The sequence below is a fragment of the Felis catus genome, chromosome C1 (genome assembly GCF_018350175.1).
Source record: "Felis catus isolate Fca126 chromosome C1, F.catus_Fca126_mat1.0, whole genome shotgun sequence".
Classification (NCBI taxonomy): domain Eukaryota; kingdom Metazoa; phylum Chordata; class Mammalia; order Carnivora; family Felidae; genus Felis; species Felis catus.
Genome location: NC_058375.1, coordinates 124,099,529 through 124,125,928, shown reverse-complemented (window position 1 = coordinate 124,125,928; position 26,400 = coordinate 124,099,529). Strand labels below are relative to the sequence as shown.

General features: G+C 42.8%; 1 protein-coding gene across 8 annotated transcripts in view; it reads left to right on the top strand.

Moving 5' to 3' along the window:
* NCKAP5 (NCK associated protein 5) overlaps nt 1-26,400 on the top strand; it is a 974,188-nt gene that overhangs the window by 909,165 nt on the left and 38,623 nt on the right. For 7 of the 8 annotated variants that reach the window (XM_045034779.1, XM_045034780.1, XM_045034778.1 and 4 more), the window contains 2 exons: nt 4,834-5,148; nt 7,922-8,058. In XM_045034779.1, coding sequence (XP_044890714.1) covers nt 4,834-5,148; nt 7,922-8,058 — 452 coding nt within the window. Of the gene's footprint in view, nt 1-4,833; nt 5,149-7,921; nt 8,059-11,292; nt 11,426-26,400 lie in introns of all 8 variants that reach the window. The other variant, XM_045034783.1, reaches the window with a different exon arrangement.

Sequence of the window (26,400 nt, the reverse complement as noted above, 5' to 3'; positions counted from 1 at the left end):
GAAAAAAGAAAATACAGAATCAGGAATGGACTTATGTAAGAAATTAATAAGATCCAGTCTGCCCCCAGGATGTTTACAGTCTAATAACATTGATTTTGAGAATTGTGCTGTTTTCTGAATGTTAGCTCTATGCCTGTTCCAGGCACCATGCTATGTGTATTAGGTGCTATGTTTCTAGTCCTCAGTGCTCCCCCATGAAGAAGGCTGTATGATCTAATTTTCAGATTGGAAAACTAAAACCACCTGCTGAGGCTTCTGGTACAAGGAGCATTAAGTGCTAATGCTCCTTGGTGAACTGAGTGGGGATTTTACATTGTGCACCCTAAGTTAACAGTTGACAAATCTGCAGTAGAAAGGTTTCTCCAGAATTTCTTCTCTGCCACCATCCAATGCAGAACCTCACCCTTTCTGGCTACTCACCCACTCATGGGCTGCTTTTCTCCCTTTTATGTACAGTAAAGTTCCCCTGTACTGAAGCTTTGATGCCAGACAGTATTCCTAACCCAAGGACTCTTTTTCCCAAAGAAGGAGGGCATAGAAATTTCTGTATCAGCTGCTAAGAGACCAAAAAGGTATCCATCTCCTTGCCTGCCAGAGATCTACAAGGTGGTAGATTCGAGGGATGAGCAAAAGATTCTGAATCCATCCTGTAAAAGTTTCCCTGCCATTCTGCTGCTGACACCCTAAATGGGACTCAGGGGTTCTGAGATGGTGAGCCCTCAGCTCTCAAGTAGCCAGTGTTTTCCTTGGTGTAGCCAGTGTTTTCCTCAGTGAGCTACAAATTTCTGTATGTGCCATGACTTTAAAAGGACTGGGAAGCACCACTGTGAGTCACTGATGAAATGTCTAGGGCTGGTTGGTGCCCATAAGTGAGAGAACTTAACCTTGAGAGAATGGGAGATAAAGGCAAATGGGACAATGAGAAGTACATGGAAGGGCTGACCAGGGTCACAAGAGTGATTGGTGACCTTGGAAGAATGAAACCTGCTGGTCCATCCAGAGACCCAACCCTTGAACTCATTAGCAAGGCCCTGTTGGCATCTGTTCTCACAGCCACAAATGTGAACTTAGTCTTGTCAAGATCAAGACTGTCAACTCATTTGAGATGCAAGGTCAGCTTGCCACTTTGAACTTTGTTCCTATCACAGCCATTTAATTACGTTGTGGTTCTTATAATTCTCTCAGAAAAAAAAAAACTGGCTTCAGAAGTACAATATCTTATACTTTCTCAGGTTACAGTATTTTTATGAACTGTGAGAAACTTACAGCACCTTAAAGAAAGTACATAACAAAGGGGTCAGCATTTTTCAATATAAACTCCACCTCCAAAGGTTGATGCAATTCTGGAGAAATTTGCTTGAGGGTGAAACTTGGCATATGGTGTCTGAGTCCCTGACTGTCTACACCTCTTTTCATAGGTACTTACAAATGAGTTCTTCAAATTCACTACATTTGGCATCTGTAATTATTAGAAATAAAAAATGACTTCAATAGCAAGTGGTTTGTGAGTTTAGTGTCACACACTTCTTAGAGAATCTGAGAACTCAGGAATACCAAAAGTCCTGTTTTCTATATTCTGGTATGACCGTATTGTAAAAGGAAAGAAGGGAAAGAAAAATGATTTAAGGAGACAGAAACCAGAAAATTTTGGTATTTTCCAAAGAGTACCATACTTAAACAGCCTTCATCATTTTTCCTACCCAATACCCCTCCTTACCCTATTTTCTGTCTTGTGTTATAGGCTAGGCCAGCACACACAGGCTTTGGTGTCTGTGGCTTTTCCCCAGAAGCTCACTAAAGAGGCAGCCATGGATCTCATTTTGCTTTTTGAGTCTCCATTTGAGAGGATTGGATTCAGTGCTCCCCATCAAATACTTGTAGGGGAGAGAGTTCTTAGACAAAGCCAGAAAAACTGCCCTTGAAGATAATGCCTATCACCTAGTCCGGAGAGCAAAGACTAAGGCCAGAAAAATGTTGGCATGGAAGTCTATGGATGCAACTGAAGAAGGCAGAGGGAAGAGTTACTGAGCAATAGTGGTTCTCAGGAACCATGCAGATCAGGGTGTGCAGGCATCTTGCATGATGGGGCAATAACCACCTAGACACAGAGAATGTCAACAGTAGACTCAGACCTCAGGATGGGGAGCAGGAGAACCAGCTAGAATTCAGGCACCTGCTCCAATTCCATAGGAGAAGCTGAACTCCTGCTTAGGAGCAGAGGGGCATTCTGTGAGCTTTGCATTCACAAGGCTGCCTCAATGGCTATTAAACGAGTGGACCCCACATCTGGATTTATCCGTACTTTGGGCAAGTATCAGGATAGCTTGATGGTTAAGAGCATGGTCTTTGTAAATACATCTGACTGGATTCAAATCCAAACTCTTTTTTTATAGTGCAAGGCCTTGGGCAAGTTACTTGGACCTTTTGAGCTATGATTCCTCATTTGTAGATGGTGATGATAGTTCTTACCTTATAAGGTTGGAAGATGAAGACTGATGCAAAGAAAGGAGTAAAGTCCTTTGGCCACAATAAGTAACCGGATTTAATGATGCATGCCCACAAAAGGAAAAGAGCTCCACCTGCCTCCTCCTGCTGAGCACTCTTTAGTTCAGGTGCAGTCCTGAAGGTGCTGGGAGTAAATTATTACAGGAGGTAGCCTGGGGCACGTGGAGACTAACACACCTCCGCTGCTGTGTGCCTTGAGTCCATTTCCCATTCCCAGACACTGGACCAGTTCTAATGAAGACCCACATGCTCCTGTATGATATTGAAGTAGTTCAGCCTCTTAGAATTGCCCCAAGTACAACGCACAGATATGCTAAAGCCGAGGGGTTTTGTGTTTCTAGGCTAAAATGAAAAAAGGACCTCAAATTCTGAATAGCAGGGTCTTTTTTTTTAACTCTTCTGGCAATGCCTCCCCATGCAAACATCTGTTCATTTTCAAAAAGGCCCTTCTGTAACAATCAGGTCCCCTTAATTGAGGAGAAAATGAATGGAGAAGATAAAGAATAATCTTTAAAATTGATAGAGAGTAAAGCTGCCCAGGTGGAGGCCTTGAAATGAATGGAGCTAAAACTTAGCCCTTGTGATCCTGCAAAACAAAAGCCTACCCCAGAACATAGTCATATGAATCAAGGCCCCTGCAATCCCTAACCAGTATCTGAGATCAGATGGCATAGGAGATGGCTAAATGCAAGAGCGTATCTGCATCTTCCCACTAAATATCCCTTTGAAAACAGAAGCTTCTCCTTTGATGGGGACTGTCTTCCCAGTGCTTCCAAAACCAGCATCAAACCTACTAGAACTTACAACAACCATGTCTGTCCACACCCCTACCCTTTTGGGTTTTTTTTTTACCTTACTATTAGGAAATTCCCAGAATTCTTCCACTCATTTACAGCAAAGAGGTTTTGAGGAAGAGGGTGGGGAATGGACAGATTTGGGAATTCTGATACTAGTTGCTCAGCATCAAAGGCGATTATGTAAGAAAAGCACTGATGGATAAACTATCTGCTAATATCTAATATATATACTAAGTATTTTGTGTATGTCACTGTTCATTATTTAATTCCTCCAGCCACTTCACAGTATGCTTGGTGTCATTCTCAATTCTAGAAATTTGCTGGCAAACATTTTTATCCTCACAGCAATCCTGTGAGGAACCTGAGACCTCAAGAGGTTAAGAATCCTGTGTTGGGGTCGTGTAATAGTTATTGACTTTCCCATTTTCCAAACCATTGCTCACTGTAAAATATTCAATGTTGAGCCTCTCGATGCAAAGATTATGCCCTATTCCGTTATATTCTCTGCCGTGCCTAAAAGGGTGCTGAATTGTGCCTCTTACTTAGTCTTAGATGTATAAGCTGCTGACAAAAACTTTACTAAGGATGCTTTATTCGAAGATTGTCATATAAACATGAGACTTTTGGGGTGACAAACAGATCTTGGAAGCTGTCTCATTGGCTTTGGTAAATCATACCACCATTTTAGAAGTGAAATACAGAATAAATTTTTCAGATACTGAATTTTTATCTGTGTATAAAATTTCTTAAAGATGAGACACAGCAGAATATGTTACCCCCATATGGTGAAATCAACTTGATTTGTTTTAGGGAGTAGTGAGATCTCTGGGAGTGACAAGATATCCGAAGGTACTGATGGGTTTTGTCACTGCATAAAGTCACTGAAAGACATGAAGTGGCTCTGTGGTCTTCTCAACAAATTGACTTCAAATGGCACTTGGGCCAAATGAAGCCCACTTGATACAGTGATGTTATCATGGGTAAGGTATGTTTGGGGATGATCCCTGTAGCATGTGAATTACTTGCCCTCACAATTAAATTTGAGAGGCCAGAGACTCCGTTAACTGACAAGTGGATGATAATTCATGTAAGAGATGCACAATTACCTTTGTCAGGACATCACTTCAATGTGTTATGTGTGCTCATTACTCATCATATTTCGCTTAATAAATTTCACCTAATTGGTTGAAGTCATATGATTCCCAGTTGAAATACAGCTTACCAAAAATATGTTTTGGTCTCTAATGACTGTTCTTTTTGTATGATAATTCGGGAGAACCAGCCAGGAAAATGTATATGTGACTCTCACTGCCAGGAATGGCTGGCTGCCTTACCTCATATTAAATGAAGGGAGTATCTCCATGTTTAATTAAATCTTATGATGCCACTCACTGGAAATTTACTACCCCATTAATAGTATTTCTTCCTTCTAGATATCTCCCTTCCTCCAGATTAGATACAAATACCTGTGATACTTTTATTCCTTTATGTGAATATTCTTTAATCCTCACTATGTTGTTACTTTGTCTAGAATCAAACTGCCTGATGAGGACACTGGACAGTGGGATCGGAACCTTCCCGCTCCCAGACTCTGGAAATCGCTCCACAGGGCGGTACATATGCCACCCAGACTCCCCAGAGGACACCGAACCCATCCTGCCTCTCCAGCCAACACTTTGTGCATCTTCCTCTATCAGAGCTCAGACCCTTGAACGAGAAGTGCCTTCCTCTGCAGACAGCCATGTCTCTGCAGATAATGCCATTGTTCATTCCACATCCGACCCCATCATGACCACCAGGGGGATGCGTCCTCTTGAAAGTCGCCTCCCCAAACCAGCCTCCTCAGGTAAAACACCTATGACCTTCCAAATTAGATTGTTTCCACACCAAAATAATGCACTTGCTAAAAAACAAAAAAAATGGAAAACATGCAGCAGAGAAGGTTTCCACCAGGAGGTCAGTCAGTGACCTCTGCCCAATGGAAACGTGGATGCATGAAAATCCCTGTAAATCCTCAACCAAAAAGTAAAAGGACGACTGTTAAACATCATCTACTCTTAGCATTACATTAAAGAGTGTACACACATATAAAGGAAACAAGCACCTAAGCCCAGGTATATGGATATATAAATTGATTAAGAGAAAACACACACACACACACACACACAACATACCCATAGGATTTTATCTTGTAAAACCTAAATCTGAATATAGACCAGGTTAGCCTCAAGACATAAATTTAGCTGAAATGTTGTTTGCCCTCTAACCAGAAATGTATGTCTTCTGACATATTCCCATCCTGCTCAAATATATTTATATGTTGAACTATAAAAAACTTTGTTTGATATCTCAGCAGTAGATTGTGCATTAGCTGCAGTGCAGTGGAATGAGCCTCTGCACTGAGACGTACCGCCCTTCGTCACCGTCAATTGAAACAAGCTTCCATGATTAAAGACAGGAGCAGGCTAAGGGTCAAAGTTTTTTTTTTTTCATTGTTCCCTCAAGATTAAAAATATTTATTGCAGTGCAGGATGATACTAAATAATTTTTAACTTGCATGGCTTATGTTGCATTTATGACGTGCGTAAGCATATGAACGAGAACTCTAAACACTTTCTTTTATAATTTGATGACTAGAAAGGAGCCACAAGTAGAAATTATACTATAGACTTTTGAGAAATTAGAAAAGAAGGCATTTAATTAAATATCTTTGAATAAATGTGATTGAGCTAATCCCATGGCTGAGTTCTTCATACAATAATACTAACTGCCATGAATGTTTCATCACAAACTTCTGCTCGTTTCAAGCCAAGGCTACATTTTAAAAGGCTGTAATGCATATTATTTTTTAAATAAATGCATTGTTAATTAATGACACAGCCTCCAGAGATTCAGGGGCAAGATCTTAGTTATAGATTATATGCTCCATGCTTGAATAGTCACATGTGTGACCTCAATTCAGCGGCGGGCTGCCAAGTAGACTTCATGATTAAACACTGTCATTATAACAAATTGAATAGAAACCACAAGCCTTGAATTGCTTCATAAGAAGGGGATTGGAAGGAGATTGTTCTGATCTTGCTGCTAATATCCACTGTGCTGGATTTTGGAGGTTTGTGTCTTAATTAAATTGTCATGAAGAGTTATAAAAAAGTAGTATATGGTAGAGAGTGAGGTCAACATAACTGCAGGGTATTTTTGTGTCTCCCACCCCAAAGCTTCCTATCTATCAAATGATGCCATCACTGTGGTCCAGAGGTAGGGCTGCCTTTCCAAGGCTTCTCTTTTCTCTATGGCCATTGGTTACTCAATTAAAAAGCCAGGGAATGGAAAACCAGCTGGAACAAAAGGAGAGTGAGGTTATTCCTGCCTAGAGGAGGAGTCACTTCCTGTTTAATTCCTGTATTTGTTTTCTTTGTTTTTTTTTTAATTTTTTTAATCTTTATTTATTTTTGAGAGAGAGACAGAATGTGAACAGGTGAGGAGCAGAGAGAGAGGGAGACATAGAATCCGAAGCAGGCTCCAGGCTCGAGCTGTCAGCACAGAGCCCGACATGGGGCTTGAACTCATGAACCGTGAGTTCATGACCTGAGCTGAAGTCAGATGCTCAACAGACTGAGCCACCTAGGCTCCCCTAATGCCTGTATTTGAATTGGTTTTTCACTTATTCCCCTATCAAAAATAGAGGTAACTGTACAAACCTCTCAGTGCTGATGAAAATACAATTACTTCACTTCTGCTCACAAGCAGAATGCTGTTGAGAGGCTATCACAGCATGTCCTGTCGGTAATCACTGAGGCTGGAGGATAATAATAGCAATTCTCCTTTCTGGCACAAGGAAGGAGTACACTCTGCAGGTTAATCTACTATTAAGGGTAATGGAGGCACTTTCTTTAATCATTCCCTGCTAATTACGCCCTTGCTACTCAAAGTGTGATCCATCGGCTAGTTGGGATCAGGATCGCCTGGGAGCTTTTCAGAAATGGAGACTTTCAGACCCGCACTCTAGACCTCCTGATTCAGAATCTGCAATTTAACAAAAACTCGGCCGATGCGTATGCACATAAAAGCTTGAGAAGCACTGCCCTGCCAGATCTTTAAGAGCAAAGTTTCCCGTTGTACATTATGAGTGCATTGGGAATGACCATAATGGGTATTCTAGGAAAATAAGGGTTCCCTGCCCAAGTATCTTTGGGAAGCTTCTAATTCAAATCCTGTTTTGGGACATCATGACAACTTCCAGTAGCACAATGAAGGCTCTGAGAAGTGCTCCAAAAAGGAAACCTGTTTGTTATTTGATGGATAACACTATTTGAGGACTAATCATTGTTTCCCAAATGATTTTTCCCCCCAACCTCTTCCTAATGTGAAAAGTCTATCAACGTTTTGTGGGAAAGTTTGCCTTCAGCTCTCCAAGGTGGACATCCTCTACAGATACACACAACATGCAATGCAGATGTTTAGTTAGCACAGATTTACAGGGGACAGAATGTTGGGCTACCCAGCTTTGAGTGTATTTGGACTTTTTTTTTTCCTGAATGTCTCCCTCACTTCCCTCCCTGAACTTGTAAAAAGTTGAAGAAAGCTGATTGTGGTTTGACGTACATTTTCTCATTTAGGAAAAATCAATTCCCAAAAGCAGAATGAAGCAGAGCCAAGGCCTCAGACCTGCTCGTCATTTGAATATGCCGAAAACACAATGGCAACTGAGCAGCTTCCAGACTGGGGCTGTGCAGCCCCCACGGCTGAGACCCAGGTAAGGGAGAGGCTGACAGAAGCGTACCTCCACTTATTGCCCCGACGGTGAACAATGATCTCCTTAAACACTTTGACAATAGATTCAACTTTTGAATCAAATTTGCCATTGGCTCGGTGAATAAAAACTAAGGTCCAGAGCTCACCTTTTTGCCTGAATTATTAATTGATAGCATGGATTGTTGGGAGGAAGTGAAACGCCTCCACAGATCTGCGCCTAGATTCTTGAGGCATAGATGATCTGTCCAGACTAGGTGGCATAGAACTTTCCCAAGATAAGAACACCACTGAGAATGATTCAGTGATACTTTTTCATTATTTTCTTCTTACTTTTTAACCTTTACCTTGCTCCTATGAGACAGATAAAGGAGGTATAATTATACTTCTTTTAGGGAGGAATAAACTGAGGTCTGGAGGAGGCCAGTGACTTGCCAGTGTCAGAGTGTCAGTGAGATCTCTGTGTCTTCAGTCCCATCGTTTTGCTATGGGATCTTTATCCACCCTGAGATGGCACACATATGCCTCCTGATGTGTGATTGGACCTGGGAAGTTGCTCATGGCTCAAGGACATTCTATCATCCCTTGGGGTTACCTGATATTCTCTCCTAGGCTTCCTCCTATTTACCTTTTCCAGCTAGTTACCTGGGCCATATTCAAACTGTTCACTGTTTCTCAACTTCCTGGGGCTGGGCCCCTTCAGTGTCTTTGGTGGCACCTGGTAGTGACAAGGTGGGGGAAGAAGAACATGTGGATCAATTATCAGAGTTTCCCCCACCCTTCCTTGAATCTTCCCACTCCTGCTGCCTTTGCCTCTCCCAAACTTGGCATTAGGAGCACCCATTGCTATTTCTACTAGAGTTTCTACCAACTTATGTTGAGAAGATACCCAAATTAGCCCACATCTGGGGTCCCCCACAGTCACTGGGGCCGAACCTTCTTTCAGCCTTTAGCACCTCAGCATGGTGTTATGGAAAAGGAGAGAGAGAGAGATCCTCTGGGCCCAGAGTCTTAATTTACAGCAGAGAACACAACCCCAGAGAGAAGCTGGACCATGCTCAGGGTCCACAGGAAAGGAGTCAGGACTAGAATCCAGCCCTCAGAATTCCATGTCTAACACTCAGAAGGGTAGCCTCTCTAAGGCAGGAGCCTAAGAGGGAAAAGAGTAAGCCAGTGTACTTTATCATGCCTTAATTTAAAATTTGTTTTAAGTTTATTTATTTTTGACAGAGACAGAGTGCGAGCATGAGCTGGGGAGGTGCAGAGAGAGAGAGGGAGACACAGAATCTGAAGTAGGCTCCAGGCTCCAAGCTGTCAGCACAGAGCCTGACACGGGGCCTGAACTCACGAACTGTGAGATCATGACCTGGGCTGAAGTCGGACATTTAACCGACTGAGCCACCCAGCACCCCTATCATGCCTTAATTTAAACATAAAAGTGTTAAGACTCCTCCAAATCAATGATTCCCAAATTTGAGTGGGCCTCAGAATCACCTGGACAGCTATAGATCCATGCATACCATGTCTGATTTGGTACTGTTGGGTTGAGGTCCAAGCATTTCTGACAGATTCCCAGGTGATGCTGATGCTGCTGGTCCATGGGCTGTCCCAAGGACTCTGTGCTTGCTTTGGGAACTGGAAAGTTGAGAAAACCCTAAATACACCCAGAGTTGGAAGGGAAATCATTCAAAACCAACAGGTGGTAACAGTGGCAAAGAGGTTTAGGCAAGTCCAAGAAAGTAAATGTAATAACAACTGAGTGCCAGCCCGGGGACTGCTGTCCCCCTGTATGTGAGGGAAGAACACTCTTCCCCCAACATATATGCCCACCAAATACATACCTCTCTCTGGGGTTCTCTCCCTCACCCTGCCCCAGCTCTGCCCACTGGAAATCCTGCTCTGATTTGAGAGAGTGATTGCTGTGGCTTGGAAGTTAGAACCCTGCTTTGCTGACTACCAGGGAAGGAAATTTAGAAGCAAGAGTTAGCTTATATTTCTAGCACCAGCACAGTGTCTGGTTCCACTAGTGTTTATTGAATGGAGAGATGAAAATGTGCATCTCATCATACCCAGAAAATGTTACTGGGGTCCTGCTGGAACTCTAGATGTGGGGCTCCCATGGAACCACAGCCAGGACACTTATCCGTGAGGACATCATCCTTGCTGGGCTACCGGTATCTCTTGTATTGAGCTCTGTAACCCCAGAGACTAACACACCTCTTGGCACAGAATAGACACTCAATAAACATTTGTTAAATGGGTGAATGAATGAATACATGAATGAAGGTATAAAGGAAATGAATTGTTGCTTGAACTTGTAACCCTAGCTGAGGGAGCTTACATCCTAAAATGAGTTTTTATAATTTCCAACTGAATGGCATCCTCCCTAACAGACTTTAGAGACCCATCCCATACATCTGTACCTGAACTGTCTAGGATGGGTGAGGTATAATGGGCTCTAACGGGAAAGCCTTCAAACGTAAAAGACATTCTTTTATAATTCCGTACACCGGGTTGCAATCTTGGATCTAGTATTCTGATTCTATGCACAAAGGGGAAATGGTTTGTACACTATCAACCACCTCAGCAATTCCTGGCAGGGCCGCATCACCACACCAGTGATGTCTCAAGAGTCAGGCTGTGTGTGCATGTGAGCAAGAGGGGAGACTGAGTCCCTGAACCCATGAACTTTCACTCGATTCAAGGATTATATCGGGTTAGCAATCACACACTTCTAAAGGCTCCTGTCCTTTCAAGGGGTAGAAGAAAATTATAAATGAGGCAAGCATGCATTCTTTTGTGCTTAAGGTTGATTTTTTTCATACCCTCTGATACTCGAAAGCCAATGCTGAGATCAGTTAAACAAATAAGCCATTAGGCTTAAAAGAGCAGCTCATAATAGGCACTTGAGAAAAATAAGACCCCATAAAGAAGGGTACAAAATGCAGAGCAGGTAAATGCAAGGACTTTCCTCTGCTTGGGACAATGGCTTGCGAGTGGTCAATGGCTTCATTACCACAGCCCTGTTTCTGCAGCTCCAATAATTGAGTAAACTGTGCCAGCTCGGCATGAGGCAGATAGAAAGGAAAAGCAGAGTTGTTCTTGGGGGTGGGGCAGCAGAATGGAATTCTGTGCGCACAATGACAGCCAACTGTGAACTGTTTGCCATTCTCACAGGATGTTCTGCCCCGTTTTGACTTGCGTGAATAATCTTAACAGTCTCGTATTACTTATTCAGGACAAGGTACCCAGAATGTGTGCGTACTCTGCCAGTGGTGGCAGTGATAGTGACAGTGACCTGCACTATGGAAATAATGGTTTTGGAGCTGGAAGGGGCAAGTTAGTGAAAGCAATGAAGAGCGCCACCCAAGGTAATTTCTGGGAGCACCTGGGCATTCGGGGCTCCTCTCTCTCTGGGAAGCCGCTGATTCTGCCTTTCACAGTACTCTGCCTCCATGCCCCCACCCTTGACTTTACATCTTAGCCCTGCGTTTTCTCCTGAGATCTAATTTTCTGCTATGTACAGAAGATTGTCTATGTGTATCAATTTGTTTTCTGGTATAATCTTCATGACATTTCAGTGCAGTCTATAAGGATTTTATTTCCAAATCTGGCATCTCCCAAAAAGTCTCCAATTGAGTTATCTCTGTAATGAAGGAATGACTAGAAAGATAACTTTGTTCTTAATTACATCCTCTGGCAAGTTAAATCATCCAGTGAGCCATGGATGGAGTCTTCCAGGCTTTTTACTAATATCGTGCTGTGTAGCTCTGCACCTGTGAGCCATGCCGTTATGAACAGATCTGTTTCTGAAGTTCAGACTTGCTCACTGTATTTTCTTCTTGAATCAGAATTGGCAGCAGAAAAACCATCATCCCTAGGCATTTAAAAATGTGTATATTCAGATGGCCTTTCCTTATAGCTACAGGAGGACAAATGGACCCATAACACAAACTGGGATCTGGGATCTACTTTCCTTGTAATCTACTCTGGATTGTCCAAAGTATTTCAGTAATGCAATGGAGAATCATTTTGTTCATACTAATCAACTTTTTTTCTAATACTAATTTATCAATTATATGATGAAAGCATGACTTTCTTTTTTAAAACAAGACTGCTATATTGCTTTAGGGAAAACCTATCAAGCATGTGTGTTTCCAGTTTCCAAGAGCCTTGGCAATATAACATATGGGCCTATTCTGGCTATGCCATTCTGAGGACTTTGCTTCTTCTCTGATAGACATGAATGGGATCTTTAGATGACCTTGGGCAGAGGAGAGGCATAACCTGAGATATTTCCAAAGGATCACTCTGGCTGCCATGTCGTGAAGACTGAAGAAGCAAGATCAGCTCAGAGGCTATTATAGTCATCCAGGCAAGAGATGTTAGTGACTGGGACAGGGTGGTCTCAGTGAAAGGAGTGACCAGCACTGGCCATTAACCTGAGCCTCCAATTTGTTCCTTGCTTCCTACTAGTCATCTGAGAAGCAAGACCAATGGTTAAGTCATACAAAGTCTTACCAGGAAGGAAGTGACAGGTACCCCTGGCATAGTAGTTAGGTTGTTGTCCCCCCATTTGTTGTCCTTGCTGCTCCCTGTGGTTTGTTAGTGCCCCTCTGGTTGTGGCAGAGAAAGGGGAAGGGAAGGTCATTGTTATGGGACTGCCCAGAAGACACCTAGGGCCAGGCCAGCTCCTAGTCCAAGCTTTTCCCTTGAACTTATTGTGGGTCCACAGTGACTCACTTCACCTCCAGCTAACTTGACCTTCAGCTGCTCCACTAAAGAATGATTTCCATGGCCCCCTCCAACTCCAAAATTCCATTTATTTATTGAACAAATATTTATTGAAAGCTTCCTCTGGGCCAGCTCTCCAGCAGTGAGTATCTAGACAAGATTCCCCACCAGAGAGTAAACAATAGATATGATTAACTAGTAAATGCATATCATTTGCTGAAAGGAGATAAGTGCTGTGGAAAAGACAAGGTGAAGCAGGGTGGGGTACGGGAGGGCAGGACTCCCTGGGGGGAGGTTAACATTTTTAAAAGGTGTCTAAATAAGCCTCACTGAGAAGGTGGTGTTTGAGATTGGAAGGAGTAGAGGGAGTGAACCAGGAGGACATATGGGGGAAAAGCATGCTCAGCAAAGGGACCAGCCAGTGCGGACACCTGGAGGCTGGAGTGGCAGGAGGCCAGCGTGGTTGTGGTCAGAGCAGTTTGGAAGGTGGGGGAGATGAGGTCAGACAAGTAAAAGGTACCAGAGCTCATAAGGGCTTGCTTGCCATTCTGAGGACTTTGCTTCTTTTCTGATAGACATGAATGGGATCTTTAGATAACCTTGGGCAGAGGAGAGGCATAACCTGAGATATTTCCAAAGGATCACTCTGGCTGCCATGTCATGAAGACTGAAGAAGCAAGATCGGCTCAGAGGCTATTATAGTCATCCAGGCAAGAGATGTTAGTGACTGGAACAGGGTGGTCTCAGTGAAAGGAGTGAACAGCACTGGCCAGTAATTCTCTCTGCAGGGATGGAAATGTTCTCCATCTGCACTGTCCAGTACCAGAGCCACGAGCCACATGTGGCCCATAAGCACTTGAAATGTGGCTAGTATAAGAAAGGAAATATAAATTTAATTTTTAAATTTAATTTTTGCTCTTGTTTTCGTATGAGTTCTTACTTGGCCCATTCCATTTTTTCCTCTATTTTATTTTTTATTTTAATTAAGTTCAACTTAAATATTAATAGCCACATCCATCTAATATAACACAAGGAGTGAGAATGGTCTGATTCCAGGTCTAGTTAAAAAGACAACATAATTTATTGATAGATTAGAGGGTGGGGGTAAAGGAAAAGGCAGAGTCAAGGGTGGATCTGATGTTTGGGTCCTGGAAGGGACTGACTGACTGAAATGGAGAAGGCTGAGGTTGGAGCTTGAGGAAGCATCTTGGACATGCTCAGTGTGAGCTGCCTGTGAAGCAGGTGGAGGTGTTGGGTAGGCAGCATACTGTAGGCATCTGCAGCTCAGCAGATGAGGTCTGGTCTAGAGATGTAAATTTGAGCATCAGCACATAGCAGATCCAAGTGAGGCCAGGAGGGGAAAGAGTATTGATAGAGAGAGGACTTGGTCCTCCCAAGTTGACAGGTCAGGGAGAAAAGAAACAGCCCCCAAAGGAAACTGAGCAGAAGCAAGTAGGGAGGGAGCAGTAGACCCAGGGAAGTGTGGTGTCTTAGGAGCCCGGTGTAGAAAGATGTCAGAGGTTGAGGGGGAGTTCCATGATTCCGTATGTAGCTTGATACAAGCTTTGTATTCAGTGATCCTGTCTCTCCCTCTGGCAGTGGGCTTCCAGTGGGGAGTAGGGGTGGGTGGGGTTTGGAGGGAAGTAAGTGGAGGAAGAGGAAGATGGTCCAAAGGCAATTTGAAAACATCTTGGAAAAGGAAACCAGATTAAGCCAGGGGTGTGTGGGTGGCTCAGTCGGTTAGGCATCCGACTCTTGATTTTGGCTTAGGCCACAATCTCATGGTTTGTAGGATCAAGTCCTGCATGGGGTTCCTCGCTGACAGTGAGGAGCCTGTTTGGGATTCTCTCTCTGCCCCTCCCTCCCCTCCCCCCACTTCATGTGTGCTCATTTGTGCTTTCTCTCAAAATAAATAAATAAACTTAATAGAGAGAGAGAAAGAGATTAAACCAAACTGTGTCAATGAACAGCTACTGGAGTATGAAAGAACTTACTTTAGGGTGCAAATTTTAACATTGCTCTGTTTAAATGAGTCATGCAAGGCAATCAGGAATGAACATTAGGGGATGGCCAGGGATCCTGGTAAACAGTGAACTTGTTCCTTTAACTTTTCTTTTTGATCTTTTTGCAAAAGGAAGGGAGTCTCAGACTGAGTTGTTTTTTCAATATACTCACTTTGCTCATCCTAATCTCTCTACCCAGAGCAAATCCCATCTGAGAGGAGTGGTTCCTTTCATAGTATTGCTGCAGCCTCTGAGCGAATGGTGCTTCTTTGGATAAGAAGCTGAGGTCTAGGTAGAGTAACTCTGGAAGCAGCACCACCAGCAAGAAGATGCTTTCCTCTAGCCTGGCACCTGCCCTCTGCCTTGAATAGTGAACTTGTTGCCAGAGCTCTGTCATCTACACACCCTCACAGAGCAGGCAGCCGCTCATCCTGGCTGATGACAGTGTTGCCAGGAAGAAAGAATGTATGCAGACAGCTGGCGTGGCTGTGGGTGCATGCTGGCTTCCAAGAAACCCCAGGAAGGGGCAGGTATGGTGGACGCAGCAGTGTTAACTTCTTAAATGCTGGCAAAATTGATCTGAAAAGGAAATAGAAACGATTCAGAGAAAAACACTACAAGGAATGCATGTCCTGGGTATGTGGTTAAGATTGTCTTCCCTTCCAGTCACCATTTTGCCTGGTTTTCATCACATGCACCTATGAAAGTGACCCACCCTTGCCTGTTTAAGTAACATGATTTTGTAATAGAGGTCCCCACCCTGCAGAATGGAATTGCCAGTAGACCAGGAAGCTTTATTGGATGTTCTCCAAGATATGGTCCTTTCTCAAATGCGCCCTCTCTCCCTGGCTTCTTGCAATTTCCCACAGGTAGAGGGATATCCCTCTTGATAGCCAATATCCCACTTGATATTGGCAGTCTGTCCCTCCATGGTTTGTGGGAAATGCAGAGTCAGGGACCTCTGCCTCGCACCCCATACACTACCCACCAACCCCTCCCCCAGGCCACTGCTCCATCATTAGCCACTTGCCCTGCCAATGACAGCATGCCTGGGAGGCCTTTCCTTTCAAACGGAGTGTCCTGTGACCCCACATTCCCTTGTTTTCTCCTCCCCACTTGCTTCTTTAAATCAAACTGAATGTGGCCAAAGAAACCTACTTTCCAAAACCCTGCCTACGGGCTCATAAAACACTAAAGTAAATACATGTCTTTTCTTTCAAGGTTGGTTTCTTTAGCTTAACTTTGAAATATATTTGAAAATTCCAGGTTGTTAGAGCAGAGCAGCAGGAGCAGGATTTAGGAGCTGGGTAGGTGGCCCAGCGGGTGAGGTTTCCAACAGAAGTAATTTTCTGGCTTTGTTTCCACAGAGATGCCCACTCTCATTTGCCAAGCTAGGCATAACAAATATTCCTGCCTCTTCCCTGCATACAGGGGCTTGGAGAAGGCATGAGCATGGGGCAGAGGTGGAAGGGGATGGGGAGAGAGAGCAAGCCAGGGGCAGAATGTCAGATGAGGCAAGACCCAGCGAGCTGCAGCAATGGAGCCCCGATCTCTGAAGGGAGGTAGGGGAGTCTCACCCCTGCCAAACCTGCTGGACCTGGTTAGTAAAAAATCAAATAACAGTCTCTAGCTGATGCTTGTCTCTCAAGCTTCTAGCTCCTCTACCAGGCTGCGCACCACCACTACCAATCCCCCCAGGTACCTCAATGGTAGAAGTACAAACTGAAGCCGGTCTTTTTCTCTCTAGAAACGTCTACTTCCCAGGCTCTCTGTCTTAGCTGGTGGTCTTGCCCTTCTTTTAGGAATATAGTCTGTGAAGTTAGTTTTCCTGGACTCTTTCTTCTCTCACCTTCCACATTCTGGCAGTCCTGAGAGCCTGCTGGCTTCCCTACCACATACTTCTCGAATATTCCCTCTTTCTAGCCCCTCTACCAGTGCCCCCGTAGGGCCTTCCTTGGTCCACACAGCCCACTTGCCAGTCCCCCCCCCCCACAAATGCATCATCCTATCATGTTGTTCCTTTTGCTGGAAGCTTTTCTAGGATTCTCCATTACCCACAAACAAAAATCCAATCTCCTCCTCCATAAGGTTTGCAAGGCCCACCTTGGCCTTGCCTTTCCTACTTCATCTTTTTCCATTTTCTGTCTTAAATTTTATGTGTCATCAGAATGCTCCCTCTGTCCTGAATACATGATGCTGTTAGGGTCTTCCATACCTTTGCTCTTGTGATCTCACTTCCTGGAATATCTTTCGTATCAATACCTTTCTTCTCTAACCTTCACGTAACTCCTACTAACTTAGTCTTTAAGATTCAGTTCAGACTAGGAAGTCCTCCCAGATGCTCCTCCATCAGCCATACCTCAATTACTCTTCCTTGTCTGTTCTCCTGTAATACCCTGATTTTATTTCTGCCACTCGTCACTTGAGATTGTACTTATTTCTTTGCACAGTAAACTCTCTCACTAATGCCAAGATTGCCCCTCATTTATGTTCTGCACTTAACACAAGGCCTAGTTTAATAAACGTTAAACAACATCATAAATATTGAATAAAATTATAACTAACTCTCAAAACTTGTTAAGGCCTTTGGTTAGCTCCTCTAATCAAGCTCCATTTGGACTTTTCCTTGTTCCGAGAAATAAAGACCCAGAGTTGCTACCTACTAGGACATTTCTCTTTCCCTGGTGGCTGTGCTGGAGAAAGCAATGAATCCATTTTCCATTTTTTTTTAAGGATGTAGAATTTTAGCTTATTCTTCAATGATGATTCTTCATGGGTGCTGAGGAGGCATTTCAGAATCCGTTGCTTTTTTGTTTCTTTCATATGGCTCCATGAACCCTGGCTTGATTTTCATAATCTCTTCTCCACTTTGGGAATTGTTGTCACAGACAGTCAGTCTTACTGATGAAAATGCATCATACCCTTGAGATCTGAAAGAGACAAATCAAGATTGAAAACCTTTGTTCTTGCCATATTTGTTCTTTGAAAATTTCCATGTTGAACTGGATAACTGGATAGGTAAATGAGACTGGCAAAAGAATAAAAGCAAAGAAGATGATTGGCCTCTAAACTAGTTCGTTTTGGTTTATTCGGCCCTCGCTTGGTGTCCATACCAATGCTGGACACTGGGGGTTGAGGCCAGGTTAGTGACAGCCCTGCTCCCTTGATGCTTCTAAACCTGAGGCACCATCTAAGTGAGGAGATCATCAAGGACCCTAAACAGTTGTGTTCTACTGCCCAGGGCCATACTGTTGGCTTCTCGGAGTAAGAAAGCTAAATTCCTGTTTCTTTTGAGTTTTCATAAATCTGCTTCTCCAAATTAAATCCCACGAGGATCTATGGATCACACTTTTGAACTCACTTTCAAGAACACTCCCTCCTTCCTTGAGCCCCATGCCCTCAAAATGTAATGATCATGTCAAATAAGTGAAGCTTCAGAACCAGGGTCCCATAGCCACCTGATGATTCTGATCTAATCAAGCTCCAATTTTCTGAACACGAAGTGTACTTTCTTCCTTTGAAGGTGATTACATTCAACAAATTGCAAAGAGTTAGGGCAGTTGAGTTAAAAACAATTGGTTTTGCAGTAATTAGAAAAACACAAGGAAATGATGACTGTGGAACAATATTAAAAGGGACCCTGAAGGATAACAGCTCCAGGTCCTGGTTAATTCCTCAGCTTGAATACTTAGAGATTCACAACTAATTATGCAGAGATGATGAATTTTAAAAACGCTGCCACCCTGCCTTCCCAAGGCCGAGGACTTTGGCTATTAATAGAGCAATCAGATTTTGCTATATTATAGAAAATTCACACAAAGTTGCATCTATTTTAAAGCATTCATCTGGCATATGACTTAAAGATGACAAATCTCTGTAATATGCAAAATCAGCATTAGGTTAAACAAAATCCAAACTCATTATAATCACTCCCAGGTTCCCCTAGAGAAATCTATTGTTTAAAATGGACACTCCAGGTAAGAGCTGTCCTTAGTCCTTCCTGGAACTTCACTCTTATTAGGTCATTTTAAAGATTTGCTTTATTTTTGACAAGCTCATCCCAACTCAAGGTAAATGGACACAGGCAATAAAACACAAGGGATTCATCTCTTAGCAATAAACTTTCCTGGGTGACAAATGAAAAGTACTGACCATGACAAGCAGGCTGTTCTGAGACCCTTATGATAACCAGGGTTTCAAGTTTCTCTCTGTCACCTTTTGTCCACCATCAGAAAACCCACAGCCCTTGTTCAGCTTTTGGAGGGGGTTTGTACTATGCTGGGGTTTGGGGGTTTCAGTGGGAAGAAGTGTCATGTACAACAATAAAACCAAAGAAGCAAAAACCCCACTGGCTTCTAAAAATCACATGGTCAAAATGTAACCATCAGAAGAAAAAAATAAAAACCCACCGTGCCTTCAGACAAGCTTGAAAAGGGAGGCTGAGATGTGACCTGAATTTAATTATTTAAGCTGCATATTGTGAGGCCCTTAAGAAAGCAAATGTCATGATGGACAGAATGAGTTTACCCTCCTGTCGAAAGAGCAGTGTGCCGTGGCGAGGCCGTCGCTCAATTAAATTGGACTGTGGGATATAGAGGAGAAGGAGGCCAAGTCTGGGACCCTAATGAGACATTTTGGAGGGAAGAGACGCCCCCCTCCTGGAGTTTGTCACTCTTTGACGGACGTTCTCCCCCCAATCATTACCACAGCACCCCCAGTGCTACCTTCTCAACTTCAAATGTGTGGTAGCCTGAAACATTTAAACAGGAGCTTGCAAAGTAGAATTGCAAAGTAAAAAATCCCTTGTTGCTGTGGAATATGTGGGGGGAGCAAATAATACTTAATGCTGTGCAAATTAGCCATCTTTGGCTGCCAGGGTAGAAAGAAAACTGGGCAAAGGATCTGAAACAAAATATCTAAGCAGTGAATTGGATGACACATCATTTGGGAAACTGTGCGTCCTCTCAGCCTCATGCAGGGGGAGCAGAAGGGGGTGTCGCTTGCTGGACCTCCAAGACAGCCCCATGAGCCTATTGAAGGATGGCTTTTTTTGTAGAAGTTGCCCATAATCCAAGTAATACCGTGAGTGTTCACACAGGATTTGGCTTTCAAACAGGATGGTCATGCCCCCAGGAGACATTTGACAATCTCTGGAGACATTTGGGATTTTCACATTCAGAGGTAGGGGACTCTTACCTGGTGTGTGGAGCCTGCGGAGGCTGCTAAACATCCCATAATGCACAAGGGCAGCCCCCAATAACCAAGTATTATCCTGCACAAAATGTCAACAATACCAGGAAGAAGCCAAGGGAAGATTACCCTTTAAGGCATCAGAAATTTTCATTGGGAGGGACAAGCTGTCAAATATTTATGCCAAAATATGATAGCAGCCAAATCCCTCTGCCTTCCCAGCAGGCACCCCAGGCCTGATTCAGGACCTAAATGGGTAGTTAAAATGCACTTCCTCCAACGGGCTTTGAAAAGAAGTTCATGCGTCTGTCTGGGCCTTTCACACTGGGCTGTTGACCTCATGACCAGAGCCTTTGTCAGAGGGTGGTAGGGAGACACCAACTGCCTGAAATGGTAACACAGAGCACAGACTATTTGAGACTGCTGTACATGAAATCTCTTATTAGTATTTCATTTCTGTCTCTCTTAGAGAACATATGCCCTGAGGAGGCGGAAATCCTTTATAGACTTGAAAGAAACCAGAGGACAGTTAATCCTCACACTGCTCTAGTGAATTAGGTAAATTGCAATTAGATGAAAAGTGAAGAAAAAACATAGTCAACAGGTGTTTGGGTTTCCTTGGGAACCTTAGAGTTTCATTTTTGGCTAAAAAGCACATAGTGACATTTGGAAAGGGCCTCTTGCCAGAACTCTTCGCTCTGAATGTGTAAGACTTAGAAGATTAACATAAATATCAGGAATAAAACTGCTGAGGTCAATAAAAGAAAGGCTCTTGAAGAAATGGGGTAAGTAGGAAAAAGAAGGGGCTTAGTGTTCAGAAGTAACTATTTCTAGAAGTAATTATTATAGTATGCAAAACAGGAATATGGTATGCAAACCTTTGAGGTATGAAGGGAAAGAAGATGGGTATATCCTAATTATTTAGAGTGCTTTCTTCTTAAACTTCAAGGATAGAGAAAGGGATCATTTCTAACATTCTCCCATGCCAATTTGCTCCTCCTCAACCAGCCAGAAACCTAGAAACATACACATACGGTACAACCAAGCAGGTGAGTTCATGGGGAAACACACACACACACACACACACACACACACACACACATACACACACACACACGGTTCCTTCCTAAGCAGCAAACAGGAGTTTTGCCAAGAAAAAATGTCAAGCATCATTCAGTGAATAACACAACTAGCTGCCCTGTGAATCTCTTGGAACCTAGAAACCAAAAGCTTTGGTCATTTGGCTGGAAATGTTACACATGCCCACAATCAGGAGTTAGGACACCTGGGTTCTAGGTCAAGCTGTGTAAATAGACTTTGTGATCCTGGATGACCAGTTTTGACTTTTCTGAGCCTCCCTTCTGTCTGCCACATGATGCCCACCTTGCCTCCTTCTCCCAGAGCAGTTGAGACATGACAATAGATGTCACAAGTCTTCCAATTTGCAGAGTGCTAAATAAATATGAGCAGTATTTGTACAATGGGTTGAAAGAAAAAAACAAATCCTGGAATTTAAGGTTGAGGATATGAGATAGGGGTGGGGGAGTTCAGAGACCTTGCAAACTGTGGGCCAAATTAACGGGATGCTAAAGCCTCAGAGAGGTAAACCTCTCCCATAAATTAGCCAACATTATACAGTTTCATTATGGGAAATATCATATTATCTTTAAATGTTGTTAAAATTCAGTCGAAGTGAGAAAGAGGTGATTTAAACTTCCCTGAAACAAGCCAAGCAGCATTCTCCTTCCTTATTATTTATTTTCACAGTAAGTAGCAATATCCCAAGCTATCACTCAGCATCATTGTTTTCAGATCCAATTACATGGGAATCAGAAATATGGTGAAGTTACATCAGGTGGGAGAAAGTACCATTTTTAATTAGACCAGGGATTTTATTATAAATTAATAAATCAGCCCACTCTTTAAGGAATTTAATTAGAAAAGGAGAGAGCGTCCTTTCCATGGTATTGGCCAAGCTGGCTCTCCCTCTTGTGCAGGCAGAGAAGGCTGGTGGTTGGCTCCCAGCTTCCCTCTTTATGAGCCCCCAAAAGCATTTTCAAGAGTGTTTTCTTCCCCTCTCGTCTTTTTCACCTTCTTGATCTGTTTGGCCCATCCTGTGCTATAATTAGGTCATTTTGACCCTTTTCATCCTGGGACGCCCCTGCCCCCAGAAACCATCAGGTGCCTTCCTTGAGCCTTAATTAGGATTCTGTAGAAAAGTCTATAGGATCAATATTTTTAGGGAAGGCCCAAAGCTGTGCTGACATCATTCATTGCATCCTGTGTCCATGATTCTTTGAGAGGTGTGGAAGGACTCAAATACAAAACTTGAAACAAGCAGGTGTCTTCCCATCCCTCTGCCCAGTGTTCTATCACACATGCTAGCACAAATGCTGCATTCTCTTACTTGTCAAGCTTCATGCTTCAGTATTCAGCAGTCTCCGCTCTTTGGAGAAGGTCTTGCAGTCTCCCTCAGGTGTCATTTTTCAAACTTTGATCTTATTGCACTGATCACAGAAGTCCCTTCTCAATCTCCGTGCCTCTAGCCCCATACGGGGTAACCATTTTTACTGTTTTTTTGTTTATCCTCCCAGTCTTTGTGCACACCAAACAAATGCAGATAAATATTTTGTGTTCAGAAGGAAGCTTACTATCTACACTGTCAGCATCTTGTTTCATTTTGCTTTCTTCCACTCAGCAGTATATCCTAGAGACCATTCTATGTCAGCACATAAAAGTCTCCCATGTTCTTTTGCACAGCTATATTGTGTGGCTGTGTTATAATTAATTTAACTAGTTTTCTATGGAATAGATTCCCAAATTGGGCTGTTGAGTCAAAAAGTGAATGTATCTTCGGGGGACTTGTGCTGCTTTCAGATCCACCTGCAGTGATCAACATGCCTTGTTCCCCAAAGCCTCACCTACAAATTCAAGGTCAACTTCTGTGTCCTGTCAATATTACACAGAAGAAATAATTTTCCAGTATGGTTTGAATTTGATGTCTCTTATTAATAGTGAGGGTGAGGGGTGCCTGGGTGGCTCCGTCGGTTTAGCATCCGACTTCGGCTCAGGTCATGATCTTGCGGTCTGTGAGTTTGAGCCCCGCATCGGGCTCTGTGCTGACAGCTCAGAGCCTGGAGCCTGCTTCGGATTCTATGTCTCCCTCTCTCTCTGCCCTCCCCCAACTCACATTCTGCCTCTCTCTCTCTCTCAAAATATAAATAAACATTAAAAATGTTTTTAAAAAGAGTGAGAATGGGAACTTTTGTTTAAACTTACTTAAATGCCACTGGTGTTTCTATTTCTATAAATCATCTGTTTGTTACCTTTGCCCAATTTTCTATTGGTTTGTTAGTCTTTTTTTTCATCTCAGTTTAGGGATATTATTCCTTTGTTTATAATACAAAATAAATGTTCTCAGATTTTCATCTGCTTGTGACATCACATATGATGCTCTTTGCAGTGCAGAAGGTTTTATTTTCATATGGACAAGCTCATAAATCTCTTATTTTATGACAAGCCCCTTCCCACTCCAAAGTTATTGGGAAAAAATAATCCTCATGTTTACTCTTGTACCCATACAGTTTGGAATTTTCCTCACATATGGCTCTAACTTCTTAATTTGACTATCCAGTTGTTTCAAGTCAGTTTTATTTTAAAGGAATAATTTAACAGAAGAAAAAGTCAATCCATTTCTTTTATGACATGAGGGAGACAATTTGGTAACTGGGTAAAACAAAAAGATCCCAGTTTCTTCCACATTTAAAGGCTGGATTTAACTGGCCAGCCTGAGCCTTTTATCCCCACATTCTGGAGTTTGGAGTTTGCTGTGTCAAGTCATTTCACCATGAGGCCTAATTGATGGAAAAGGATCAGAAGACCTATGTATAGATAAAGAAGTGCTTGTTTTCAAGAGCCTTCTGGGTAATTCATAGAGTGTACTATCCTTCTGTTACTAACTGATCTTTGAAGCACTTACATTAGAGGCCTGAACATGTGGAAGGAAAGGAAGTTAAATGTGCAAGAGAAGGATCTTAGGCCAATTAGACAGTGAAGTCTCTCCTTTTATACTGATTATGAGGAGACTCAGTACTTTTAGAAACTCACCATGCATCATTACTAAGTTAAGTTCTGTGGGGAATAGAGAAGGAACACGAGACATGGTCCTCCCCACACGGAGCTTAGAGTCTAGTTGTAGAGAAAAATTATAAACTTGAGATACATGAACTCTGATGTTTATAGCAGCACTATTTACAATAGCCAACATATGGAAGCACCTACAGATGAATGAATAAAAAAGATGTGGTAGCGATAGGCAGTGGAATATGACTCAGCTATAAAAAAGAATGAGATCTTTCCATTTGTGACAACATGGATGGACCTAGAGGGTATCGTGCTAAGTGAAACAAGTCACAGAGAGAAAGACAAATACCATATGATATCACTTATATGTGGAATCTAGAAAACAAAATAACAAAACAAAAATGGACTCCTAGATACAGAAAATTATCTGTCGGTTGCCAGAGTGGCTAGGGGTTGGGAGGCAGATGAAATGGGTGAAGGACATTAAAAGAAATACAGGGTCTCCTGAGTGGCTCAGTTGGTTAAGCATCTACCTCCTGATATCAGCTCAGGTCATGATCTCTCAGTTTCAAAAATGAGCACCACGTCAGGCTCCATGCTGAGTTTGGAGCCTGTTTGAGATTCTCTCTCTTCCTCTCTCCCTCTTTGTGCCCCCCTACTTCATGTTCATTTTCTCTGTCTCTGTCTCTCTCTCTCTCTGTCTCTCTCTCTCTCTGTCTCTCTCTCTCTCTCTCAAAGTAAATAAATAAACATTAAATAAATAAATAAATAAATAGGATACAAACTTCCAGTTATAAAATAAATAAGTCATGGCGATATAACTATACTTTTCATGGGAATCATTTAGTAATGCATAAAAATATGGAATCAATGTGTTGAACACCTGAAACTTATAGAATATTGTATGAAAATTATACTTTGATTTTTAAAAAATCCACTAATAAGACCAGCTGCATATAAATAAGTTCCCAAAAGGATGATACAGAGCCTCCCACCCCTACCCATACCCGCCTGTCCCCTCTCATAACTCCTCTGTGACTTTACATTTTGAACTATCATAGTGTCTTTCTTCCCACGTCAAATGAAGTCTTATTTCTCATTTCAAGTGGAGTAGATGCTTTCAAAGTCAGAACTCTAGATTTAGGCTTCTGTCCCTCCTCTGTGATTCCATGGTACTCTAGTCTTTTTTTTTTTTAACATATAAAGGGTTTCTTTTAATTTATTTATTTTTGAGAAAGAGAAAGAGAGTGAGCATGAGCAGGGGAGGGACAGAGAGAGGGGGAGAGAGAGAATCCCAAGCAGGCTCCACGTTCCACATAGAGCCCGTGACCTGAGCCAAAATCAAGAGTTGGGCACTTAACAGACTAAGCCACCCAGGTGCCCTCTTTTTTTTTTTTTAATGTTTATTTATTTTTGAGATGGGGATAGAGAAAGTGCACAAACAGAGGAGGGGCAGAGAGAGAGAGAGAGAGAATCCCAAGTAGGCTCTACACTGTCAGCACAGAATCTGACATGGAGCTTGATCCCACAAACCATGAGATCATGACCTGAGCCAAAATCAAGAGTCAGATGCTTAACAACTGAACCACCCAGGTGCCCCCGAGGTACTCTAGTCTTACCATAACTGTCAAATTGCTACGGTCCTCATATGTCTCCCCTACTTGTTTCTTAATGGCAGGAATTGTGACCTTTTATACTGAATCTCTAGCACATGGCAAGGGCTCACTGAATGTTTATTGAAGGCCTGGGTAACTGAATGGTCTGTGCGTTTGACATTGAGTGCCAACAGGGTTCCCAGCAAAAGGAATAAAGTAGTCATGGTGTCTTCCTGGAGGGACTTCTAGGGTGAGCCTTGAAGAGTCAAGTTTGAGTGGGCATGAAGGAGAAGGGAATTTTTCCTATGGACAAGTGAGTGAGCTGGGGAATGAAGAGAGGGTCAGAAGAGGGCAGTGACTTGCAGTGCCTGCCAGACTTCCCCCTCGGCAGTTAACAGAACAGAAGGACATATGGTTTTATGAGAGTAATTTGTAACGTAAAGCCGGTGCCAACTGGCAGTGGTTGTGATCTATGTGTGCCAGTGAGTTTGAAAGGTGAGCAGAGGGTCAGCACAGACACAGATAATGAACAGGCTTGGATTTGCAGTCACTCTTCCCAGAATCTGTGCTTACATATGAATCTGTCCTATAGCCTTTGCTGAAAAACAAACAAAAAACTCACTTTCTCTCTTTCTGCTTTTATCCCCATGTCTAATAACCTAGAGATTTTGTGTTGGAAGAGAATTTGTGAGTCCTCTCATCTACTTCCCTATCACTGGAATGTAAGTTCCATGAGGGTGA